The sequence below is a fragment of the Helicoverpa armigera genome, chromosome 7, assembly GCF_030705265.1.
Source record: "Helicoverpa armigera isolate CAAS_96S chromosome 7, ASM3070526v1, whole genome shotgun sequence".
Classification (NCBI taxonomy): Eukaryota; Metazoa; Arthropoda; class Insecta; order Lepidoptera; family Noctuidae; genus Helicoverpa; species Helicoverpa armigera.
Window position 1 is genome coordinate 10,448,818 of NC_087126.1, and position 14,879 is coordinate 10,463,696.

A 14,879-nucleotide genomic window follows, 5' to 3' on the forward strand; every position below is an offset into this window, starting at 1 on the left:
TATCCACGGAATTCTACCTTTAGACCATTCAAAGTAAAGAAATCTATACAAAAGCACGTCCATAAATGGTAACTGGTGGACTTTTGACTAATTCGATCTGATCTGAGCCATATCGTTGAATTGACTGTTGTTTTTAACTATATTTTTGTGATTGCATCAAATCAGGAGCTTAGTACAGGTCTTCAGGCTAACAACTGATAAAAAATTACTAGTTTCTCTCAACTTTGACTAAACCTACTTATTTCTGTCATTACAGGAACCATCAGAAGCATTAGACCTCGCAGCACGGGCTTCAGTCTTACGTCCGAATGCCTTCGAATGTGCCTACGCCATGGCTCGAGCCATCCTAGCACTCAACAAGCCTTCAGAAGCTCTTCCCCATGCAAGAAGGGCCCTTCTTCTCGCCCCAAGCACTGATCTCTCAGCGATGCGAACGCTAAAGGCTCTCCAACAAGAAATTTTAACAAGGATCAATACTGGGTCCCATAGTCTAAACGGTGATACTCGGTCTATGAGGAATTTTGACACAATCAGCTTAAATATGCCTTGATTTACAAACGTTTGTACAAACATGATTTTTTAAATTAGGACACATCACAAACCCATCGATTAATTTTCATAATTAAAATCATTTCAGTTCTCAGTATCGTTAATAACTCATATCTCGTTAAAGGAGTGTTTCTCTTCAGGATTGCCTTTAATTTTATATTTATCTCAATATTGATATATTTCACTTAATAATTCTTCAATTGAATTATTATGATTGTAAATATTATCTAGGGAATCGAACGAACGAACATTACACATTATTTTATATGTATAAAGTTGGAGTTTTACACTTTAAACATTGTTATATCATCTTTTAGTTATTTTTATGTATTTTACAATATATCTTTATGTAATACTTAATTACATTTAGTTTAAATGGTTTATTTGTTGCAGTTTTTAATACAATTGTTAATCGTGTTTTAGCAATATAGATGACGCTTTATTATCGAGCGAATTAAATATATTATTATTTCTATGAGAATTGTAATAAATATAGATTTTTCATTTCATACTTTTTTATATACGTAAATATTGTGTGGTTGTCTTAAGTTAGAGACAAATAAAATATTATCCATAATGGTTTAGCAAGTATAGTTTTTAGTGTAAGAAGATAATTTCAAGAAAATTAATTCTTTTATTTTGTTGAATATTTTCTGCGCCTGTATGTGAAACAATATTTCTATTTGTAGATAAATAATGAATTAATGATAAATAAACGTTTTATTTACGATGTGATGTAACGACATGTAAATATGTAATTCTTCCTATTAAGAAATAAGTATTTGACAATGTACAGTGTCTTACAAAATACATTAGAGTGTAGCCTCGAATATCGTGTTTATAATGAAATATTAATCGCTTGCCATTTTTATTGAAATGCTTTAATTTTGTTTTTTTTAATAATTGGTGCCTCGAAACTATAACATGCAATTTTTTTCTCTTTTTTTGTTATTTTTTATTCAACATTTGAGTTAAACTCAATGCCCAACTTCTTGCTTATTTATAATTTATTAAAAATACTAGAGTGAGTTCAAAGTATGTGAAATATTAGGAATGGTGAATTATATAATGGATTTTTGTTTGTTTGTTTGTGTTGGATGTATCTATATAAAAAGAGTGATGTATGGTATAGTGTACTAGTTTTTAAGTAATTTTATTTATTTTTGAATTCATAAAATGCATAGCCGAAACTTATAACGGTCAATTAAAATAAAATGATAAATTATTCGTCATTTATAATAGTTATTGAAATTCGAAAAAAACTTTCAAAAAATTTGTTAAAAATTTTAAAATAAAAAAACTGGTCAATTTCTTTAAAATTATTTATTAAGACTGACGATTTTGGTGAAAATTATAAATGAAACAATTACTTATAGCTATGATAGTGTAATAAGAAATATTTTAAGTACAATAGTTACTCAGACAGTACATATATTATGATTGTATTAAATATTTTTTTCATATTGCTTCAAACTTGTTTTTTATTGAACCCAATCTTGACTCCTACTGTGGTATATCATCAATTGGTTACCTTAAATGGCTTACATTAAACTGATTTTAACCGTTATGTTCACGTCTGTACTTTTACTTCAAGAAAATACATTAAGCTTGCGTAAGCACAGCAAAAAATAATCTAAGTTCAATAAAACCTACGTAGGCAAGTTCTAAGACTTACCCGGATTTCCTTACTTAGTTGAAAACTCCTTCAATTTCTAATTATGTGGCAACATTCCTATTGGAAGTTTCTTCTGAATTTTTGGCGGTAAAGTAGTAGCTACAGGTTCGGGACTAGTCTCATACACTTGAGGCGTGGTGACTGAGAAATCAGGACTTGGAGTGCTGGTACTTAAATGGGCCTTAGCAATCTGCTCGTGAAGCCAGAAAGGACTACCTCGAAAAACACCATCTCTCACAGGGAACTGACTCAAAGGACTCTGGTACACAATTTGGGAAGTAACAGGTCGTGGGTACAAAACCTGAGCCACGGGCTCGTACACTGGTACTTGGGACACATTGGGACGTTGTACCGACGTACCTTGGCGAACATACTGAGGCACGAACATTGGTACATGTCCATAATTAGGACGTAAATATACAGGTTGAAGGATCAAAGGTCTTTTGACTGTTGTCTCAGGTTTGACACTAATAACTTTGACTGGGGGAGCTTCTTTGGAATTCAGTAGACCGTATTCGAAGACTGGGGTCTTTAAGGTCTTTTCGTGTTTCTTCCTTATGACTAAGTTGGGTTTTGCGGTTGGTTGAGGCGGCATGAAGACGTGATGGTAATGTTTCATGATTTCGTCCATTTTCTCTTGTGTTACGTTTTGCTTGTCGACTGGGGCTGTGTTTTTCATGTCTGAGAATAATTTGGTGCATTGCGGCGTGTCTTTTCTCTTTGAGATTGGACAAGTCTGGAAAGAGTAGGTAAGTAATTTAATTAAAATCGACAATAATATGATTAGGTACAGTCATAGCAGTATCATTAGTTAGACGTCGAATTAAACATTTTCGATGCATTGAAAGCCCCACTTGCTTTATGACGAGGATGAAATGAAATTATTAAAATACCACACATTTGCAAATAACTCTTCTAATTTAAAATCTCTCTCACTTAATATGGAAAAACATTTACAACAGATGAACATTCAGACTACATGTAGATAATAACTTAATAATAACTAAGGTTAGTATACTCACCATGAGCATAGCATCAACCACATTCAACAGCTTCCTCTCAGAGTTACAATGTCCCTGATACATCGGCGTATTAATAAACGCACTCATATATATTTCCTGCAGTGCCGCCCATTCAGTCTGCTGTGTGAACTGACGGATCCTGTCCTTCATCTTGAAGTAATCCATGAAGTTGTACTTGTTCAATATGCCCATTTTGTTCATCATGCAGGTGGTTGGGGCTTTAGATTCTGTGCACTGAAATAATTAGATCATTCTATGATACAATTTTAACTAGAAAACAAGACGATACTTCCGGCGATCTTTATAAGGTCATCTGGCCACCTTGTTGGTGGACGTCCAACGCTGCGCTTGCTAGTTACGCTGGATGCAGGTCGCCTCCAACAGGTATCTGTGGAGATCTAAGGGGGAGGCCTATGTTCAACAGTGGACGTTCTATGGCTGAGATGATGATGAAGACGAGACTGTCATATTCATTAGACATAAGTAGATAAAGCATCTCATATAAGGGATTTAAAACTGGTTGTACAAATATTGGTTACTTTTATTTCAAATGTACATATTTCTGTTTGGTACCAAAAAACACGTCAGGCGTTTCTTTCTTCACCAACACAATGACTAAAGCGACTGCAATCAATTCTACGTTAAAAAATTCAGATAGGCATAATATTTCAGGCGCGCTAAGTTCATAAGTAGTTAGCCAACTTACCGTGAATTTAGAAGCAGACCATCCTTGCTTCCTAATTTTAGGCGGAGCAGGCACGTGTTCTACTCTATACAGAGACTGCAGTCCACATTCTGAGAGGTGGTCGTGGTGAATCAGCTCAGGTAACAGGCAAATCTCGCGACGGTTTTTCTGTAAAATATGTTTGTGAACTTGTAGATAGTTTAAGGGTGCCTATCAATAGAATGATAAACGAGGTGTAATAATTGAAGTGGATTTATCTTGAAATGGGTCCTAATTATCTTAGTTGTAAACTTACAGGTCTATACTTAGAGGAGCTAATCTGGCACCCGGTATCATGACTGCCATGTCTGAAAGAAAAGCACAAAATTATAAAAACATATTAAAACACTCAAATACATTCGTTTTAGCTATTAGTTTAGTTTATACAAAACATAAGCATATAAATACGAACAATAAACTTACTTGCAAACATTCGACTTTCTTTTATACGGGCAGTTCTGTAAAGGAAAATGATATTATTAATATATTTAACATATTACATGATCCAAAAGCAAAAAATAATTCATCAATACAAACCTCAGTAAGCACATCGAAAGTGCAAGCCAGAACATTGTTAATCTCACACTCAGCTCCATAGTTCCTATCGACTGGTTTGACAAGACATTTGGTGAGCACCCTAGCCTGAGCCTTCGTCCAAGCTGGATGGGCGTTAGTGAAGTTATGTAGCATCTTCATATAGGCATCAATGTCAAATTCACCAGATTCCCCAATGATGCCTTGCTTTTGGAAGACGCAGGTTTCTTTTTCGCACTAGAAGATAGAAAGTAATTATTGTAATTTGAGAGGACTTTAACAATAGTTCTAATATGAGGTGAAGAATTCGTGGCTACGTAACAGTCGCAGTGGTCGATTGATCATAAGGATAAGCGAACTTGACGTGGTCGGTCAATGGATGGGTGGTGATGGGATCTATGTAGGTATGTCTTGACCAGTATTGTGTTGATGACATTGGGATGCCTTTATCATACGAGAATTCGGCTATTATAATATTACCAAATTATTACACTCACCGAATGTGGAACAAGCATAACATCCTTCACAGTATCAGTTTTCTCAGTGGTAGTACTAGTAGGAGCTTCAGTGGCATCAGACGTACTAGAGATAACCAGCCTATCCTGACCTGCCCAATTAAGGTGGAAGCCACATTCAGCTTGCGCAGATGAATCAATGAACTTGGTCATTTCGCAGCAGTCCAGAGGACTAGTAAGTTCCAACGAAAAGAGTTCCTGCAAAAAATAATTTACCTTGAGTTGCGTAGACGATATCATTTATAGATTCAAATATAGAGGTAGTTAAACATTTAAATTACCAAACTCCTTCTTCAGCCTAACAGTGTTTATTGTATTATCAGATCTGATCCCCATAGATACCCAGGATATATTAAAGTGCTATATTTATGTACAAAGTAGTAAAAAGTATATAATATAGCTATAGGTCATATTCTGATGGGACATTTTGCAACTGTTGCCGAATTGTTTGCTTACTTACATCGTGAATAGGTTTGTGGGTCCAACTTGCGATTGTTGCCTTACGTTCGTAGATTGATTCAGTTGTTGGAGCAGGTAACGTCGGCGCAGGAGTGCTTGTAGATGCCTATAAAGTTACAAAAGCACCTTGTCAATAAAATTCAAAATTAGGGATAAAGATGAACAGTAGGTACCTAATGCAAATACTACTTCTAATGGGTTAAAAGGATAATGCAAGGCTAGCCGTCTCGTTATTTTTCTAATGAATCCACCTACACACCGAAAAAGACACAAACGATGATGACGATGATGATGGTGACGACGACGATGATGATGATGATGATGATGATATAGTTTTGGATAATAATATCCTACCAATTCGAAACGTGAGTTTCAGACGCCCATACCTGCATATAACAAGGTAGTCAGGAAACAATATGTAAGTAAAGGCAGAAGGTTCGTAAACGCAAACTTTACCTGAAAGTGGACCACTTGCACACCCTGGGACGAAGGGCCGTGATCGATGTAGTTCATGAAAGATGTGAAGCCACACTCTTCCAGCACTGTCGTGTTGAATATCACAGGCAGATCGCAGCATTTGGAGTCGAAGTACTGGTGAGACATAAAGCTGTAGGTTAGTGCTATGCTAGCTATAAACAGAAGTGCGAAGTTAAAAGCCTTTGGCAAGCCATAATACTTGGAATTTGGGATGGAAAGGTACAAGTTACGTAGATGCAACCTCAGATGCAGCTAGGTAGATTTTAAGTGCATTACATGTGTTAAGCTTTACATAATAGTCTTTATAGCGTCAACAGTTGGTATTCTATGAATAAATACTTAATAATTAAAAGTGACGACTTAACTTACGTTTTTCAAGAACCAAGATGGCCGATGCTCCTTTGGCAAATTCTTTTCCAAATCATCGTAGCGGCTGGAAATTAATATTATTTTTTGTGATGATGATGATGAATTAGAATAGTTTTTATTTTATTTTTAAATATGGTTGCTATATTACGACAAATCAACGTACCTTTGTGAAAACATATATTTTAAGCCAGCCAGTGATGAAACGGGGGAGCAGGCATCTTCCTTTCTTAAACTGCTTTCTGGACAAGACTGTAAAATAAAAATTGTCGTTAATCGATCCAAACCGGGCAAGTACTACAAAAACAGTTAAAATCTTATCTACAACGTAGAAATGAGTCTAAGCCATTTCTTGAGCCAAACACAATTTCAACGAGTCTCTTCTACTTAATTCTGTGAAAGGTTCTCACCTTCTGCTTCTGCGCTGATGTATTTTTGCAGTACTTTTTTATAATATTTATTACAAAGTGATGAATCTTATTGAATAACAAACATCAAAAAGATCACTTACATCAATCATCTGATCAACAACACAATGCATGAGAGCCTGTCCTGGGCACGTATTAGTGAACCGTCTAGTCCGGTTTCCATAGCAGTTATCCAGGACTTTGTCCACCACATCCTGCCAGGGGCCTTCTGGTAACACCCTTCGCAATGCTGCAGCGCTTTCTTCTTTAAGAGGTAGGGAATCCGGGAAACCTAGTTTGGTGTTGATGCAGGTCCATTGGTGACACTGTGAATGGTATTTCGATACTAATTCAATATTAATTATAATCGAGTCTTAAGCTTGAGGCCTCAAGCATTCATTTAATCTAAGACTGCATAAATTGTTTTGTGTGAACTACCTATATTTTTATGTAGTTAGTTTCCCCCCTAATCCCTTTAGAGTTATATACCAAGGTATTTACCTATGCATAGTACATCAATAACTTACCTACATACATGATGTGAATGTCCCCTGTTATATACAAGGTATTAGGTATAGATAACTTACCAAGCGAGAGTTCTTTAGATACGACCTCCCAAAACCAGATTGTCCAGAAATCTGTAAATATAGAAACACCTGTGACCATGATTTAGGAGAACTTAACCGAGTGATAAAGAGGTAGCAGGGAGTTACCCAGCATAAATCTCCCTAATAATAGGTACCTACTATTGAAAAACTTAAATAAGTAGGTAGGTAGGTACAGATAATTCTGCATTATCATATCTAATAACAACAGCCTCATTACTAAACTATGATAAGGAACAATAACATATTTTGACTGATTGTGATAACACTTCTGTTTCCTCATAGGAACTTTATATAGATTGCCATACCTTGGAACAAATGGGCCTACTATAACAACCAAGTTTTATGGTTTAATAGTTGGTACGTGAAATATATAAGCCCAAAACGAGTTGCAGGTATGTACCTATGTAGCAATAAGACATAGCAGAATGCAAGATCTCCGATAGCGATTTCGATAGTAGAGCGAAGTTCAGCGAAATGGAAATGGAAGATGAAGAAAGCTGACCGACCAGAATTTGGGATACAGGATAAGCAGAAGTAGGTACTTATGTCATCTCTTTTCTTTCTCATGTAGATGAGGGCAGTGACGAATGAATAATTCCTGGGTTCTCATATTCCAGTTCTTATTTATACATACCGCTGGCAAAACCACAAATAACCACAGTAACCACAATAACTTCATGTTTAACTGAAGAAGGTTCAAGAATAACTGAGCTGTAGCCAACAATAAGATATATTGGTCTCATAATCTGAGGTCGTGACTTATGATATCGTTTATTTTGCGTTGTTCAAATGGGGACAGGGCAACCCACGTGTGGCGCCATATTTAAAAATAATTAGGTAATATTAGGAGCTTAAATCATGGAACCCTTTTTTGTGTTGGAAATCATCAGACCCCTCTTGCAGCCGAAGGAAATGTCCTTAGACTCTTTCTGATGAAAACCGGATGGCACGTTAAACTGTCCCGGCTGTTATTGAACATCCTTGGCAGTCGTTACGGGGAGTCAGAAGCCAGTAAGTCTGACACCAGTCTAACCAAGGGGTATTGGGTTGCCCGGGTAACTGGGTTGAGGGGGTCAGATAGGGCAGGCGCTCCTTACAAAGCCGACCCCATCCGGTTAGACTAGTTTCGGAAAAAGCCTCGGAGGATGACTCTTCCTGATGAAAACCCATCATAATTCTATCAAAAACTTCCAAAATAATCACCATCACCGGATTATCAATTTCACACAGCTGGACAGATAACTGGGGCATTCCTCCATATTTCTGATGTTAGTTCCATACTTACGAATGAGAGGAGAACAAATAGGGCTCCTTGTAAAACACTGGTACTCAGCTACATCCGGTGAGACTGGAAGCCGACCCCAAAATAGTTGGAGAAAAGGCTCGGAAGATGATGATTCTATACTTACGACACATATCGCCACAGGTACCAACTCACTTAGGTATGCCTTATGCTGGTCAACAAGAATCCAACCGATGCTAGATAAGGTTTCTGGGACGAGATATGGTCGTGCTGTTCCGTAAAAGAAACGATGCAAGTTGGCCAGGATTCAAAATAAGTTTAGTAGGTAAGTATTATGATTAATGATTTCCTACTTCCGCCGACGGTTTGGTGGACATGTTCAACCAATTTAATACTATTAGGTAACGACTTGCTGTAAACTATCGCATCAGAATAGAGCCACAGAGCAATTAACCAATTATTTTTTATTCAACTTGTTTATTTAGCCTTCGCTCTCTATATCAGGATATAACGTTACAATTCAACAAAGTAATGAGCAATATTGCTTAATCATTGCATTTTTATTTAAACTGCAAATTAGGCCATACAAATAGCTGTATATATAAAACAATCGACATCAATAATCTTGATTAAAAATGGACCCTTTTTATGAGCACTAGGAATTTAGTAAGTAAATAAAAAACAAAAAACTATATCTAACATAATTTATTGGTGAATCAAATCCCATAAATTAAAAAAAAAACGTTACACATAGGTATTATATCAGCTACTTACAGAATTAAGCAAAGTTCATCGCTAAGATATACAGACAGACATACAATATTATATGTCTAGAAAATTCATACAATTTGCCTAAAAATATCTTTCAGAGAGATCAAACTTACGATATAGGGAACAAATCGCTGTAACTACTAAGTCTTATGTATTTTGTTCAATACTTAATTTAAACAATCATAACCTTATTTATTGACGGCAGTAAGAGCGATCTTCATCAAGAAAAAAATTAGGTATTACGCTAATTTATAAGTACAGAAAATTCTGTACACTAGTGGTACACTATAATTTTAGTACTTACATGTACTGTGTAAATATTGTATGTCTGTCTGTATTATCTACAAAATTTTGGCGCAAAATAACGATTGCAATTAGCTAATAAGATTCTTAGATTTTTTTTATTATGTTGTCATGGACGTGGATTCAAGGCTACTTAAGTATTTATTAATTTTATGGAAGATGAACACGACAAAAGCTGGTGTATTATTAGCGCACGTTGCGCAAACTATGCGCAAAAATTGCGCAAATACAACAAAATTGCGCAACTATAGATAATTATTTTGAAGTGCAGTTTATTAGTACATACTTTGTTTACATGGAAAATGGCTATATGACTAAGCACAGTAAAGAGATTTTAGCCCAAAAGTAGACATAGGCCAATTGGATTGAGGTAGATTCAATGGCAGTTCTAATATAACGTCTAATAGAAAATCCTGACATTAAATATTTGAATATTATTTATCTACTTTAGTTATATCTGGACAACATCAAACAGTAACAAATAAGCTAAAAACACGTATTAGTCGATTTTATGAGGATATGATAAGTTTTTCGACTAAGAAAGTGCTTAGTATAGATTGATATTAGCTAGATATTTGGAAGTATCATAAAGCCTTGAAAGCACGCCCCTTTAGCTTTTGCACAAATCGGCATAGTTATGTTATTCATCACAGTGGCAATACAAAATTTACATAAAATGAAATCCTGCATTTTATATAACTTGTCCTCGGGTGCATTCTTCATCAGAAACACTTTATGGGTAAAATTGAACCTGAAAAGAGAAACAATAAGATTTGTAAAAAATACATCACCAAAAAAGCTTTAGTGGAGCATTTAAACGTAATTTTAGAACTAATATTAGAACACTGTGAGAAAGATTTATACATATTTTATAAAATCTTTTCTTTCCAGTTGTCTTTTAAATACCACTTGTAGTCATACCATCAGGTTGGCAGATAACATTAAAAAAAACTTTCAAATTGAAAAGCTGACCCTTTTGATTAAAAAATAAAATAGGAGTTCAAGAAGAAACTCCAACACTCCTTCAAATCCCACCAAACTGTATAAATATGTTTGTTACTTCTTCATGTGCAAACGTTTGGATAAATTTTATTAAACTTGGCAATAAAATTGCTTGTAACTTAGAATAGCTCCCTCTGTACGCGAGCTGAAGCTCCCTAAGTCATATATTTACATCAAAATAGCGTAATAACTCACCTAATTAACTGTGCACATCACAGAAACGCTCCGAAGCCGAACGCTCGCTTAATACTGTCGAAGTAGTACCGCCGCCAGTTGTCGCGAGTCTGATCTACCTCCGCTGTGGGCACGAGGTCCTGTTTCACTGTCACTAGGGTGTGGTCGTCCTGGAAGGGAAGTAAACCTTAGTTTAGAATTCCACAGAGAGTAGATAGAGAGAGGTACGGAGATTTTTCCCTGAGAGATATCTACCACTGCCACTGTTAGCATAACATCTCTTATATAATAAGAAAAACATGGACAGCAAAACATATGTCAAGAAAAACTGGATTTTCATTTCCGTATTATTAATCCAGTTGAGAAGTTTACAAGCATGAACTTTGTATCTCTTTCTGTATTTTCATTTTCTTTCGGCCGGCTAGAAAATTACGCTACGAAGAAATCATTATTTTTCTTGCTAAACTGGTTTCGAAACTACTAAACCAATTTGAAAAAAACTTCACTGTTGGGAAGCTACAGTATCCCTGAGTAACAACGGCCATAATTTTATCCAGGAACGGAAAGGAGTTCCCCGGGATGCGGTTAAAACCCGGGAAATAGCTAATCTATGTATTTCTTAAACACTAAATTACCTTGCTAAACTACAAACAAAACCTGTCCTGCTCTTAAGCTTAAACAAACCCACCTTCTCATCAATAGTGAAGGTGACTTCAGAGAAGTGCTGTGCAGGCCACTGCTTGTATCTCCAGTACTGCACTATCTTCTTAGGTGGCACCAGCTCCCGGAACTCGCCGGTGATGTTGCCACCGAACAGGGCAAACTTGCCGCCCTTCTCCGCTTCCATTTTCACGTGGCCCTGAAAATGTATTCATGCACGTGTGAGTATTACATGGGACTTCAAATTCTTATTTGCCATTGATTAACAAAATTAGATCTATGATTAAACATGTCTTCAATGGAAAGAGGTAGAGATGATCAAAAGCAATTAAACCATAATAAGAATACTGATTGGTCTTGAGATATGTTTTAAATGCTGCATAACTGCATGAAATCGGCTGCCGCTGCATTACTGTAATCTATGTAGGTACACATTACGGTTACATGAAACCGTTTTGGATCGAAGTGGCAGCAGCACATGTAGTCGCCCTTAGATTATAATTATTTTGATAGTCGCTGCAAGTGCGGTCGGCATTTAGAGTGGTCAGCTTACATTCAAAACAAGCTATCCACTCTATCTTATAGTCTACACATCAGAATTTATGATAATATAATCAAAACTCTACTTATACTGCTCCTAACAAACCAATCAAATTTATTACTGCTTTAAGCATATTCGAAATCAACAAAAAAATATTAGAACTACCATACACACCTGTGTGAAAGCAGTAACCATTTCTATTCGAGTCATAGCATCATAAAACTCCTGGGCACGACACTGGAACTTCTCGGACAGCTCAATACTCTTCGTATCCAACTTGCAGCCAATCTGCTGAGCTTTCGGAGCGACTATCGGGTCCATACTAACTTTCTTATTAAAACCGCTGGTAATCATGGATACATTATCCGGTTTAACGGTTGTTTCACCTTTCTTGGGGAGGATTAGGCCTTTAGAGAATTCTTCTTTGAGACTACGGATGTACTCGGTAAGTTGGGTCCGGATTTTATCTCGACCAACGTTGTGCATAAATGCTTTGACTCTCTGAGCCTCTTCACCGCTGCCTTTGATTGTGACTGAAATCTGTAATTGAAAATGATTATTGTTTATGTTAATAGATTGTAACAGTAAATATTATTTTTCTTCTGTATGCATGTCTTGGAGATCAATGAATATTGAATAGTTTTAATGTTATAATAGAGCTGAAGAATTTATTTGCACCAGCAAATCTATTTGAAAAATTCAGAGAATGTTAGATAGCCCATTTCACATGGAAGGCTACATTTTTATATGGATGGGTACATAGCAGAGTTTCCCATAGGACAAAGGTGAAACCACTGGTGGAAGCTAGTTATAAAATACTCTTCAGTGTCAATCAACAGCTGTTTCCAATCATATAAAATCCAGCTATAAATAACGCTCTTATCGTCCTGGTTAACATTTTAATATGAATCACTTTATATAAATGGATATTACAGACAATGTAATGCATTTTATATTACTGTATTTCTATGTTCTAATAGACAAAAGGAATCTGAGAGCGTTGTTACATGAAATGAGTCATTTCTAAAGCTCAAGTTACAAAAGTAGAGAAAGTAGGTGAATTTGATAGCTGTGAAGGGAAAACTATATTTATAGAAACAAGTACGAATCTAACTGTTTTATTGATGTTGAACATGCAAATTCTATGGAAAAGGAATCTAGGCTAAAGATTTGTAGTGCTTATTGTTGGTACTTTGTTTTTAAAAGAATATGTGTTTGGTGTATAATCAATTCATTTTTGTTGTGGAATTGGTAATTATGGCAACTGCCTAATTTCTGCATAACAAGATTATTATAAAGCATGAATATTTGACCTACACATACAATGAAAACCTTATTTGTTTGATTAGAAATAGATAAGAAAAAAATATATTATCATTGAAGCATGACATTGTCAAACCACAGGTTTCCTCTGTGGTTTCATTTCCTTAGTCCATATATGAAACTGTTGTAACTTATCATAAATGCACATATTTTATGTGATAAAGATGGTTAATTTTGAAATAATTCTGCATGAAACTCTAACAATATTCTAGTTTTTTAGGTTAGATAAAACCTAATGTTACTTGAATGTCAAACAGCTAAGCTTGTGAATGAATAAGTGCAAAATTAGCATTGAATATACTCACATCAACTTCGCTAACGTCATTTTCTTCCGACAAGTTGGGAATGCTCACTTCCCCCTTCACAGTTTCCGAACTACCAGCCAGGGTACCTTCCCATTTCAACTTTATGTCCCATTCATAGAAAAATATTAGTTTTCCTTTCCTATTGTTCGCTGACGCCTCCCCATCGAGTTTCTCCACCTCCACAATCTTACAACTCACACCATTCTGAGCTATCTTATAGTTATTCAGCAATTCTTTTAGCCTCTCCTTCGACCACGGCCCCGCATTTTTCTCAGTCCAATGCCAGTTGTTCACGTTTGTGGCGTCAGGTCGCTCCTCTACGATCCATCGGGGGTCACCCTCGCCCCACTTGGCCATTTTTCAAGAATCTAACTAGGCACAAGGTCTCAGGATTTATAATCTTCAGAGTATCACACGCGAAAAGTCAAGTTACGCCGTGACAGTCAAGATTTTTGACACGTCCTGGTCACTGAACTTGATCGCAACGTTAGAGATTGATCAAACACACAATATGCTTACAAATAAACCGCGTGCTAGTTTTGAATGACTAGGGATTCTCGTAATTTTCGAGAAAAGTCTCGTAAGAAACGAACCATGCCATCACCGAATGACAGTTGCATACAGTGTTGCTATGTTATTTTAAATTCTCCCGAAAAGGGCTCTTTAAGTATAGTTTTGATCGTTCTGGTTCGTGTGGTATGTAATGGGAGTGAGTTCATTTAGAATTCGAGAAAACTACTATTTATATGCTAATCTATTTAGGTTTTGTACATAAGTTTACATTTCTTGTTCAGGTACTGTATAAATTATCTTTTTGTACTATGTGTGTACCGATAATTGCGCAAATTTAATCTACTTTAAGTTTTAGGTCATACCCATTTAAGTTAATATTTTATATTTTAAATATATTCAATCAACTTTTTATTGCATTCGGAAAAAAGCTTATCAATAAATGAAAATATTTCCCCATAAAGTGGTACTTCTCATAGCATGGCAATTATTTGACAGGTTCTGTATGATTCTAGAAAACGGGTGTGCCAACATAATGACCACTTCCGGATGTCAAATGCAAAACGTTTCAATTCACTCAAAAATCGTTTGCTGCTTCCGTCAATAAAAATAGGTAAATACATTTACTTTCACGAAAAGTAAATGATACGTGTCCTCCTGACTTTACCAATTTACCTTGCCTATAATTTACTAACTATAGACCCACTAACG

General features: G+C 35.8%; 3 protein-coding genes across 7 annotated transcripts in view; 1 reads left to right on the forward strand and 2 right to left on the reverse strand.

The window, feature by feature from the left end:
• LOC110371964 (protein TANC2) overlaps positions 1 to 2,022 on the forward strand; it is a 185,107-nt gene extending 183,085 nt beyond the window's left edge. For all 4 annotated transcript variants that reach the window (XM_064035398.1, XM_021328452.3, XM_064035399.1 and 1 more), the window contains one exon: positions 257 to 2,022. In XM_064035398.1, the coding sequence (XP_063891468.1) occupies positions 257 to 550 (294 nt within the window). In that variant the 3' untranslated portion in view covers positions 551 to 2,022. The remainder of the gene's footprint in view (positions 1 to 256) is intronic.
• Positions 1,854 to 8,099, reverse strand: LOC110371985 (uncharacterized). 2 transcript variants are annotated; one of them, XM_064035402.1, is made up of 14 exons: positions 7,971 to 8,099; positions 7,316 to 7,366; positions 6,833 to 7,054; positions 6,488 to 6,573; positions 6,325 to 6,388; positions 5,935 to 6,069; positions 5,480 to 5,584; positions 5,002 to 5,217; positions 4,508 to 4,741; positions 4,394 to 4,428; positions 4,227 to 4,278; positions 3,953 to 4,099; positions 3,247 to 3,480; positions 1,854 to 2,960 (listed from the first exon to the last, which is right to left on the reverse strand). In XM_064035402.1, exons 1-14 carry the CDS (start codon positions 8,013 to 8,015, stop codon positions 2,262 to 2,264), a joined length of 2,325 nt encoding a protein of 774 aa, XP_063891472.1. In that variant the 5' UTR covers positions 8,016 to 8,099; the 3' UTR covers positions 1,854 to 2,261. The 2 variants fall into 2 exon arrangements, with proteins under 2 accessions (XP_063891472.1, XP_063891471.1); XM_064035401.1 differs by having other exon boundaries at positions 7,316 to 7,384; positions 7,971 to 8,046.
• A 1,170-nt stretch (positions 8,100 to 9,269) lies between these two features.
• On the reverse strand, positions 9,270 to 14,289 carry LOC110372451 (activator of 90 kDa heat shock protein ATPase homolog 1). The gene is made up of 5 exons (XM_021329188.3): positions 13,659 to 14,289; positions 12,205 to 12,570; positions 11,518 to 11,688; positions 10,851 to 10,999; positions 9,270 to 10,404 (listed from the first exon to the last, which is right to left on the reverse strand). Exons 1-4 carry the CDS (start codon positions 14,013 to 14,015, stop codon positions 10,868 to 10,870), a joined length of 1,026 nt encoding a protein of 341 aa, XP_021184863.1. The 5' UTR covers positions 14,016 to 14,289; the 3' UTR covers positions 9,270 to 10,404; positions 10,851 to 10,867.
• Between the last annotated feature and the right edge of the window lie 590 nt (positions 14,290 to 14,879).

What these genes read in the sequence shown, in the direction of transcription:
- LOC110372451 (XM_021329188.3), bottom strand. Translation starts at nt 14,015, where the DNA reads ATGGCCAAGTGGGGCGAGGGTGACCCCCGATGGATCGTAGAGGAGCGA. An exon ending in ATGACGTTAGCGAAGTTGAT is followed by an intron (nt 12,571 to 13,658) that starts GTGAGTATATTC and finishes TTTCAATTACAG; the next exon opens with ATTTCAGTCACAATCAAAGG. An exon ending in TGGTTACTGCTTTCACACAG is followed by an intron (nt 11,689 to 12,204) that starts GTGTGTATGGTA and finishes ATACATTTTCAG; the next exon opens with GGCCACGTGAAAATGGAAGC.
- LOC110371985 (XM_064035401.1), bottom strand. Translation starts at nt 8,015, where the DNA reads ATGAAGTTATTGTGGTTACTGTGGTTATTTGTGGTTTTGCCAGCG. An exon ending in GCTCCTCTAAGTATAGACCT is followed by an intron (nt 4,100 to 4,226) that starts GTAAGTTTACAA and finishes CATATTTTACAG; the next exon opens with AAAAACCGTCGCGAGATTTG. An exon ending in GGTCTGCTTCTAAATTCACG is followed by an intron (nt 3,481 to 3,952) that starts GTAAGTTGGCTA and finishes TAATTATTTCAG; the next exon opens with TGCACAGAATCTAAAGCCCC.